The sequence below is a fragment of the Gadus morhua genome, chromosome 7 (assembly GCF_902167405.1).
Source record: "Gadus morhua chromosome 7, gadMor3.0, whole genome shotgun sequence".
Taxonomy (NCBI): Eukaryota; Metazoa; Chordata; class Actinopteri; order Gadiformes; family Gadidae; genus Gadus; species Gadus morhua.
The window spans coordinates 21,153,391-21,164,137 of record NC_044054.1 but is presented as its reverse complement, the minus strand read 5'-3'; the positions used below and the strand labels follow the sequence as shown (position 1 = coordinate 21,164,137).

At 40.2% G+C, this 10,747-nt stretch overlaps 1 protein-coding gene across 2 annotated transcripts in view; it reads right to left on the bottom strand.

Annotated features, from left to right (window-relative positions):
• Window positions 1-5,907: 5,907 nt before the first annotated feature.
• opcml (opioid binding protein/cell adhesion molecule-like) overlaps window positions 5,908-10,747 on the bottom strand; it is a 157,803-nt gene continuing 152,963 nt past the window's right edge. For both annotated transcript variants that reach the window (XM_030362332.1, XM_030362331.1), the window contains one exon: window positions 5,908-10,419. In XM_030362332.1, the coding sequence (XP_030218192.1) occupies window positions 10,319-10,419 (101 nt within the window). In that variant the 3' untranslated portion in view covers window positions 5,908-10,318. The remainder of the gene's footprint in view (window positions 10,420-10,747) is intronic.

The window sequence follows — 10,747 nt, the reverse complement described above, 5'->3', positions numbered from 1 at the left end:
AGACCAAACTAATCAAGTTTATTTTGAAGACGCGACTTCAGATGAAACTGTAAATGGAATATAATTTGCATTCTAACCTCAGGTAAATAAGAGGACATTTACAGAAAAAAAGGTTATCTATTATTTTCCAATACAGGTGGTATAAAACATCTTCAAAGAGCTGACTCAAAGTATGAACCTTTCATTTTTTTAAAACAGTGCGTCAAAATAATGTCGTAAGGTACCCTACTTTCGAAGTACTAAAAGGCTACACCTATGTATGGCAACTTAAAATGTACAGATCCAGCTGGCAGGGTAAAACGTTCACAGCCAGTGCTGTAAGCATAACCACCACTTAGAAAGCCATGGTCGACATTTAAGCACCAGAGATGTCATGCTGTCTACATCCTAGACTCAGCCGAGGCAATTTCCAGCCTCATTCCCTCCCATATTATATTTCACCCTAATTAATGTCAAAACAGAGTCAAAATTAACCATCCGTCACCACCGAGCTGTTGAATTCTCATTGCACCTTCCTCGCTTCCTCCCATCTTCAAGGCACAAAAAAACAGTTCAGGCACAAATGACCACAGTAGCTGGTAAACATATTTTTACTTTTGGTGATGCTATCACTTCATTTGTGCACTAATTGGTATATTTAAAGCTCTTTTTTGGTTTATTATTGTGGGTTAGTAGTACATGTTTATGATTGAGTTTGTGTGTTTCGGTTATGTAATCTGCTGAGGCCAGGTTAACAGAGTTGATTGACTGGTGAGCACATGTCTGAATTTGAACTTTCCCCCTTTGGCTTCAGTTGTGTTTCCCCTTTGGGTTGCGTGAATTATAATTTATTTTTCTTTATGCTTTTGGTGCTGTGGCGACATGGTAAGGGTAAATTGTTTTTGGACATTTGTCTGGGGAGCCCGTCGGATCTTGGGGGTTGCCTGCTTGCCGATCTCTTTTCGCTGGTTTTCAGTTCATAAATACCCACTGCAAGCTACATGAAGACTATGGTTGAGATTATTCCATTTTGGATAGGCAGTTATTGAAGTTCTATTTGCATCCCAGTAATCAAAAGTGTTTTGGTATGGCTCCTATCTGTAGTTTTGTTCAGTTTCTCTCTGAGGCAATTTTGAATAGTTGCAAAAGAGACCAACTCTTAAAGCGTGTGGAACATTATGAGGTTGACATTGGGGATAAACAGTTAAAGAGGGATTGAGGGCTGCTTTAATTGAAAGTGGTGGTTTGCCAGCCACAGTGCAGAGCAATACTGCGGTTGAGTTTGTATCTCCATCTGTAGTTCTAACAGTTGAGTAGCAAAAGGAGCTGTCGCTGTTTCAGTTGGAAAGAGATCAATTGGATATGAATAAAGAGCGGCTAAGACAGTCTTTGGAAGAGTTGGTTGGTAGGGAAAGTTGGTTGATAGGGTAATGAGTTGGTTTGTGGGGGGATAAGGTTGATGGTGGGGTGATGAGTCTTTTGAGAACATTGAAAACATGCATATCAATATAATATCAAATATATTTAATACAACTTGGTCATCCTTCAAGGAGGATGCTGTGTGTAACTCTTTGCAACCAACAGCATCATCTATTGCAGTCTGTTTCTCCTCCTCTTAAATTGCTCCTAGGCACAAAGGATGCTTGGGATGGAGTGGCTGATACTGGGGAGTCATGTTGTTTAAAGGTGTGTTTGACTCAATTGAACTGCAAACCTTAATATGGATTTTCAATTTATTATTTTTTCTATCATTTTTCCATACCTAATTTCTTTGGTATTTTTATTCTCTCCATCATTTTTCTATCCCTCCCTTTTTCTTGATTTCTTTATTCGCTCCATCATTTTTCTAGACCGCCCTTTCTCTATCTTTTATTTGCTCCACTTTTCTATCTCTCCGTTTCCCCCCAAAAATTCCTTCTCTCCATAATTTTTCTATACATCCTTTTCCCAAAACATATTCTCTTTCACATTTTTCTGCACCTCCTTTTTCCTAAAAATATATTCTGTCCATACATTTTTATACCTTATTTAGAAAAAAAACCATATTTTTTCTATACCTCCTTTTCTCGATTTTTTATTCTCTCCCTCATTTTTCTATACCTCCTTTTCCCCCAAAAATAAATATACCCTCCATCTTTTTTCTATACGTACATACTTTTCAGGATTTTTTATTCTTATACCTCCTTTTATCGATCGACTTTTCTCTCCATTTTCAATGCCTCCTTTTTTCCCAAAAATATATGCTCTCCATCATTTTTATGGATATATAATATAGGTACATGAGTTTGTGCCCTTTATTCCTTTGGATTCTGTTTATATTCTGTCTATGAGATCCTGTCTTTTGGGGAGTGATGGCCACAGGGTTGCCTCTGTTTTTTGTTGTTTGTGTTGTGTGTATTCTGTACAGGGAGCGTTTGGGCGGAGCCACACCCCTTTGCGAGTACTAACTCACCTGATCAGGCTTGGCTCAAGAGCCTAAAAAGCAGTCCCTCCCTGGATGCAGACGGACATTTTGAATCATTTGTGTTTTGTTTTAGCACTTTATTTCCTCACATACACTCCTCCAAATGCATGCACACACTGCAGACATACTGATCTACTGACAAGCACATTTCAGTATTGCATTCTATATCCTTTATTAAACATTGTGTGTTCAATTCAAGTCTATGGAGGCCGCCCTCGTGTTGTTGCACATCGTTGAGCCAGGTTGTAACATTCAATTTTTTTCGAGCGATCTGATTGGCTGGATAAGAATTTGAGAAAAATAAGGGAAAAGAAAAATGGAGAGAATAAAAAAATTGAGAAAAGGAGGTATGGAAAATTGATGGAGAGAATAAAAAATCTAGAAAAAGGAGGCGGTGAAAAATGATGGAGAGAATAAAAAATCTAGAAAAATGAGGTAGTGAAAAATGATGGAGTGCATATATTTTGGGATACTTTTATGTGAAGGAGGTATAGAGAGAATATATTTTCAGGAAAAATGAGGTATAGAGAGGCATCAGCAGCAGCTGCAAACAAAGATATCCTCCTTTTTAGTGTCTCTAACCAACTGGTTCAACAGCCTTCATGTCTACTTACAAAAAGGAAAAAAACCCACCATGTATTCAAACACCATCAGGGAACGTGCTTGGACAAGCCCTTCCTGGAGTCAGGCAGATAGAGGTAGCCATGGTGGGGCCTGGAATAGCCGAAGATAGCAGAGAGGCTTACGTGTGTTGTCCAATGGCGCCGGCACCCACGGGGGAGAGGCTACAGGGATGGCGCTGGCAAAGACAAGGACATGCTGGCAAGGAGCGACTGCCCACTTGGCTAGCTATCAGTAGGGTGATCTACTTCCCTGCACCACAGAAGACGCAGAGCTCACTTGACAGCGGAAGCCACTTGGTCCAGGCCCAGGCTGAAAGGCCTCCATCATCCCAAGATCCCCTGGAATATTAACAAGAAACCCCCTCCCCTCCCTTCCAAGGGGTGGGAAAACAAACTGGACCGAGATGGGGGTGTGAAACAAAGACTCAAGGCTATTTTCTTGCTTAACGAAAGTCAACAGTAGGAAAGTCGAGAAAATAGGCTAGCGCGTTGACCCTGAAAGGATGTGGGGCTGAGGAGATGTCCAGATGACGTCCGAGAGTCTGTAGATGAGCCAGGGTTCAGTGAGCTGGGCTACTTAACGCGTCTGTTCAGAATGGTCTGGTGGGTTGTCATTAGAAGTGGGATGGAATGAATTAGCCAGTTGTCTCTGCCAAAGCCGCATGTGTCTCGTGTTCTCTATCCAGTCAATATATCCTTCTCCTGGTGAGTCACAGGAAGTGGGGTGGCATCTGCTGGATTTGGCCTCCTGGAGATTCTCTTACAAAATGCTTTTGTCTGGCTTTGTGGTTTGGTAATCCTGCATAGTCTGATATCCGCTTACAAGCACAAAAAAGCCTGTTAAAAAGTACAAAAGTTGGAAAGGAAAGGCCGGCGACAAAGTCATTATTCTCTCAGTGAATTAAATTATGCCATGGTATCCGCTCTGTGTATCCGCTTGAGTAGTTCCGTTTCTGGGGTATTTTAAAATATGCGCCTAATCAAATGACTGCATATTGTTATCCTAAGATATAGCAGACCCTCTGTGAGCCTGTGGGATGTGATCTGTTTTTTGGAGATTATGGCTTTTCTATACATGACCCCTGTAGCAAGCCATACCTCAGGGCTGACTCAAAGAATCAACAACAAGGCAGCTATACTGGGACCACATTTGTATGGTTCTGCTATAACCTAACCTGGTTAAGGCCCACTCTGGTCCCTGGATTTAGGATTACAATACTGTAGTAGATATGTGATCATTACCACCCCTTCATAATAACATCACATTTTCAATTGTGTATTACATTTGTTAAGTTTCTTAAACAAATGTCTTTATTTTGTGAAAGGTTTCCAGATGACCTTGTGTTTTTCAATGAGCACCCAAGCAGTATTATATTCCCTCTGCTAAACCTTCTCAAGAGGCTTGACAAATCCTCAAAATCAATGTGCCTTGTGAACACTGTGTCGCGGCCACACACTGCCTTGAAATTATTATTTAGACTTTTGGTAAAGCTCAGTGTTTGATTTCAATTGTCATTTTGATTTCTCTCCAAACTTTTTGAGTTAAAAAAATAAATAACAAACCATGTGCAAGGTGGCAGTAGCACGAGTTCCTATTATTAGATATTTTGTGGTCAAACAAAAGATTATTTATTCTGTAGAAAGTGGTCACAAATAATTTTAAAATCTTTGGTTAGAATCACAACTGTGGGTGATAGCAATTGCAGATATATCAGCCCTGACAAATATTGGACATTATCAAAAAACATACTTATAAAAGTGATTTAACTCGAGAAAGGCTACACTCTATATTCTGTCGAGAATAGGCTACACGCCTATTCAGAATACAGAATATTGAGGAAAAGCAAAGATAACTTACTCAGGCGAAATATGTTATGAATATATAAAATAAGCTTTCACATTTCCATGTCAAGAATGTCAATATTCACCAGAAGATTTTATTAATATAATTGCAATTTATTTGTCAATGGCAAAGAGAGATAATCTTTCAATTTGCCTATTATTTAACAAGACACTGTTAAATTGAACAAATTAAAATCATTAAATAAACTCCAGTATTTTCGATCCCTCTAAGCCAATATATACATGACTTGAATGTAGAACAGCAAAGTCATTTTAATGTCATTCGTTTTTAATATTAAACCTTAAATGCCATCTTAATTGCTGTGTTATTGAGTCCTGACAGTCCCTCATAAAGTTCAATCTAATTTAGTTCATGGTAGAGGACTTTGGGAAATCGAACAATTATCATGGGCACCAGACAGCCAATTACAACAAGCTGCCTCTTCCTCGTTCATCATCTCATCCTCCTGTCATCATTCTTCCCCCTCCCCCATCCTGTATCAGACCGCTGCCTACCTGTCGTATGGCGCGTATCTGATGCCTTTCAGATTCCTTCTCCCATCACACCCAGCTGTATTCCTCTGTACTTCCTCGGCACTGTCCCTCTCGCAGCTCTTGCGTTATCGTCATCCCCTCCTCCCCAGATGTCTTGTCCTTCTCCACGGTGGTCCCTTCTACACTGTCTCTAGAGACGTCCCGGATGTAGGCCACCATCACTGTGGATTTGAACCCATTCTCTCAATAGATATACGCTAATCTTGGTTACAGCATTGCTAAAAATGTTATAGTGAAACTTATGCTGGGAGACGGCATGGAGCCTGGGCCGGTAACAAATACAGAATGGGGCGGAGCCGCGCCTGCTTTCTTGCTTTGTTACAGGGATATTCTAATGAATAGAAACCCATTCGTGCCGGTGGATTATGCTTTCAAAAGGATTTAATAAGAATGCTGAAGAAGAAAAAAAGACATCTGATTATAAGCTACTGCAGTGTTAGCTCTTGGCTTTGATTTTTATGCAATACAGTCAAAAATTATTCTCAAGCCAGGTCCCGCATTGAAACCGAACTTCATACAACTCAAGTAGGCTAGCACAAAAGTTTCCGGTGCAGGTGCAATCAATGCCACCTTAAGAATATGTGTTTTCCTATTGACAAGCAATATGGTCTACATGTGGTATAAGGGAACAAAAAAAACAAAAAAAACAATCAGCAACCCAAATCCTATTTTGGAACTCAACCACCATCCTGCTTCTGATTCTATACACATGGCCTGATCATCATTTTATGAGGCATATCCAAGGCTTACTTCAGCTGCATGGTCTATGTTGTGCCTTGCCTTGAAATATGTGAGGGCCAGCTTTGACCATAATCCCACACCACTAAATGAGTGTAGCATGTTGAACGTATTTATAGAGCTTTTCAATATTTAATTTTAGCACAAACTATATATAAAAAAAAAAGTGAGCAGTTGAACAAGTTGAAACCAAACTCAAGGCAGCTGTCCCATATAATGTTTTGATCTGTTATGCTGAGAGAGAAATTAGAGAAATACAACTTTTTGTACTGCTTAATCTCTCCCTTCCAACGTCAGTGTAGCAAGAGACCAATAGTATTTGGCTAGATGGCTGGCCGTGATGTTCCGTGTTCAGCCCTGAGGCAGATTGTCACAGCACTTCAGGTTTGTCATGAAACACAAATGGAACATTTCCCTTGCTAGTCATTCTGTCTGCTGCATTGTGCAGTAACCCAATTAGGCTAAATAGTCTGTCGACTCTTGTCATGAAGGGAGCGTTTATTGTTGTTGAATGTCTTTTTTACTACTACCTCAAGCAGCAGTTGGGATTAAGTTTGCTGTATAATATCTGGAATGGGACCATCTATATATTTTTATTGCTAACGATGAAGAGATATGAATACAATGTTGCCATGTTCTGTGCAAATAACCCATCATTTGTAAAATAACAATTCAATTTTTTTTTTTGCCCTTAGCAATATCACTACGTGCAGTATAGTGTAGTTTAACCTTTTATGTTCATTACCCAGTGCTAATATATTTATTCATCAATATTACAGGGAGTCTGGCTCTGCCATATTGGAATTGAACTGACTCAATCCATATCTAAATCGGAAACATTTGTAAACAATAACATCCAACCTAAACATCGCTCAGAACGTTTCCATGAGTGGAGCAAGGGTTGATCACACAACAAATAATTGCAATGAAATCCCAGTTTTAACATTTTATGGACAATTATCTGCAATCAAATGATACAATTATTCCATTCCACAACAGTAATCATTTCCAACTCGATGACCATTGATTCATATTTAACAATGTTTTTTTCCCCAACATTGTACCAAAAACATGTACCAAACAGTTGAACAATGCAGCAGTCAGTGCGGTCATACGTCGTAAGCTCACATGAGACGAGGAGTGTTGTGCATATTTCTCCCAGGATTATGGATTGAACATGTTAACAATATTATTTAATTAAGGAATACAGCAAGAACAACCTTAAATTTTTAGAAAAGCCATTAGACTGTGCTAATACTTTTTCCTTCAAGGCATCATATGCAAAAATACAACTTTTTTTTAATAGGGAATTCAAATAAAGAATGTGGCTAAGGCTTATTGACATCAATATACGTGATTGTATATGGTTTTAACGGGGTATATTTTTTGGAACAATAAGAGTATTAGCTGTTTTTTTATGTTTTCTACTTCCCCTCACATGTTATTTTACATCTTTCCACGAATTTTACCACTGGCTGCTTCACCAACTTCACAAACACTCATCAAAACAGCAACTCTCCCCCTTACTGCCCTCTATCCTCCGCTGTCTAAACTTCTTCCTACCCTAAGTATACAGTCAATTACAGTGCATCATCAAATCATCAAGTCGCTTGTGCTGTATGTGTATGTTATACTCTTTGCTGGAAATGTCTGCATATATCAACTGAGGCAGCCAAAGTAATACCGCCTAAAAAGGACCGCACTCTGGTGTCATTCTAACAGCGTCGCCCTCCATTGTTGAAGATTCCCTTTAAAGAAGGTTGTTGTGTGCGTGGCGGCCCAGAGTACGTGGATTTAGCAGCAGCGTTATAGTTGACCAACCTTTGTTCACTTGTGATAATTGTTTGTGAAACTGTCCGAGACTTGAGACTTGCTTGACGCGGGTCATCCACCCTTACAAAACAAGGTTGGTTTGCTGAATGACTCTACGTCTGAGTAGGAGACTGAAAGTAGCACTGGGACTCATATTTTCTAAAAACATTCAGCCAGAGGCCAGATGCCAGAGATCAGAAATGAATTCACCCAAATGCTCTGGTTGTAATTTGTGTTAGTTTACATTTCTACCAAACATTAACCGGGCAACATAATCAGAATGCTTTATTTTGGGTTATGAAAGCATGGCAATTCTGTCAAAGGTTTTCCACAATTTTTTTTCCACAAAGAAAGCTCTCTTTACAGCCATGCATACACACTTTTGCGGGAGGGATCTCCAACAACAGCGATAAGCAACACACACCCTCACTACGACTGTTTCTAAAAGCAATCGCTCAACAAAACGTTACAGCAGTTCCTGCAGTTTAGAATGGACCTGTGTAGCATGTTTGTCATAGCACAGTGAAGATGTAGCTAACAACATTTAATCTGGCGTTTCTCAATCAGGTTAACCAATGGACCAGCATGGACCATGTACTTGTACTGACGGCGTTACGCTCAGAGGAACAAACCCAGAGTTAAGTTAACGCGTTAGACCTGCAGTGTGAACATTTTGGTGTAGAGCGTCCATTGGGGGCCAAGCCAAATACCTGCCAAACACCACATGCCTAAACAAAAGCTTCATGTCAGCTACAAATTCATCCACTTTGATGCATTTCTTGAGGTACATTCCTGAGGTATTCATGCAACATAGGTGTCATAGGTGACGTACATTTAACCCTCCCCGGGTGGAATAGAAAAATGAAAAGCTGATTTAAAAAGGTCAATCGATTTTTTGTTCTGTGGGTAAATATAGCGAACTAACTAGCGAGTATGAGCTATAAAGCATGTCGTACTTACATTTTATGTTTGGCTAAGGCCTGCATCAAGCGTTTTGTTTCGTGCAAGGTCCCGTATTGCAGATCACAGCTAATCTGTGATGATTCAATTCCCAAAACAAGAAGCCTTTTATGTTGGACAGACTGCCGATGTCCCGTACCCTCTATTCTCCAAACTTTAATCCTCAATGACCTCAAAGAGGCTTTGGCTTTTAAGCTAGAGCTGTGAATGGTGTTGCATCGTTGCCCATACCCTGTGACCTCCAGAGGACAGAACAACGACCTTCGTTGAAAAGATGCTATGTTGTCCTTGTTGCTTTTTCCTTGCCAAGTATCTGCAAAGTGAACTTAAGCTACAGCGTCATGGTTTATGGTTGCCATATTTGGACTTGAGAGTCGATCATGTATGACACTTATGTTACATAAATACTTACGGATAGCTGCTTTCTAACAGTTGGTGTTAAAACATACCAGGTTTAAATACAGTATCATTTTTAAAACAAAGGCTGGAATCCACTGTACACATTTGTACATTCTACGCGCACACACACACACAGACGCACACGCACGCATACAGAAATAAAGATTCTCAAAATGTATTATGTACCATGATGTAGGGCTTTGCCTGAGAAATAATAGTAATATTATTTTATGCAGAACATTGAGTTCATATAGAATGCTTTCATTTTGTGTTGCATACAACTGTAAAAATACAGTAAAATTCACCAATCACATAGCATTTTTTTCCTTTTTATGTTCATTTACTTAAAAAAAATCATACAGAGATTGAACAAGACGTGACACACTAATTATCTTAATGTACACTCCAATATTGGGCAAAAAACTGTCAACTATCAACATTTACATTAATGTTTTAGTTTTTCCCATTTTACATACGAAAGAGGGGAGCGGGGGGGACGGGGGGTTGGGGTGAGGTGGGGACTCTTAGGCCAGCGGCCCTACCATCATCTCTTCAGTGCACGGAATGATTCCCTCCTCCTCCACTGTGGGGCACCCCTTCATCTGGTGGTGGAGTTCATAGCCCGGTGTAAAACCAGGACAAACACACACACACACACACACACACACACACACACACACACACACACACACACACACACACACACACGTACACATACACGTCCACACACACACACACACACACACACACACACACACACACACACACACACACTACGTACACACACACACGTCCACACACCCAGATACACACAAACATACACACATACACACACATACCCCAACACACACACTTCCAAGGGAGGACCACTGCTGTTTCTGGGCTTTCTGTTCATCTTCGTATTCGACCGTTAGTCTGGAGGGAGGGAGGGTGGCCGTGACTCACATCAGAACTTGAGGAGGTGCAATAAGGTGACGGTCAGAGCCAGGCTTTGGGCGCAGTAGGGCGACAGAGCAGCGCCATTGACATCATGCATGGCACCTGGTCCTGCGGAGCAAAAGCGTTCCCTCATGGGTTACTATGCCAACCGCGTGGGCTATAATTGACTCATTGAGAATTTTTAATTCCCATCCGAGTAAATGTTCACCATGATAACATTTATACATTAATACATTAATTTCTTACGTGATGGTACTTCATTCATCTGTCATTTACTTTGCATAATGTTATTAACAGGCTATCTAGGTGGCCGTTAAGCATCGGAAAAACATATTCCATGAAAACTATTGCATATGTCATTTCAGTCCGTTTCTCCTCAAGCTCTGTAGCCAGGAGGCAATATGTAGCCATGTTGCCTCCTGGCTACATATTTTAG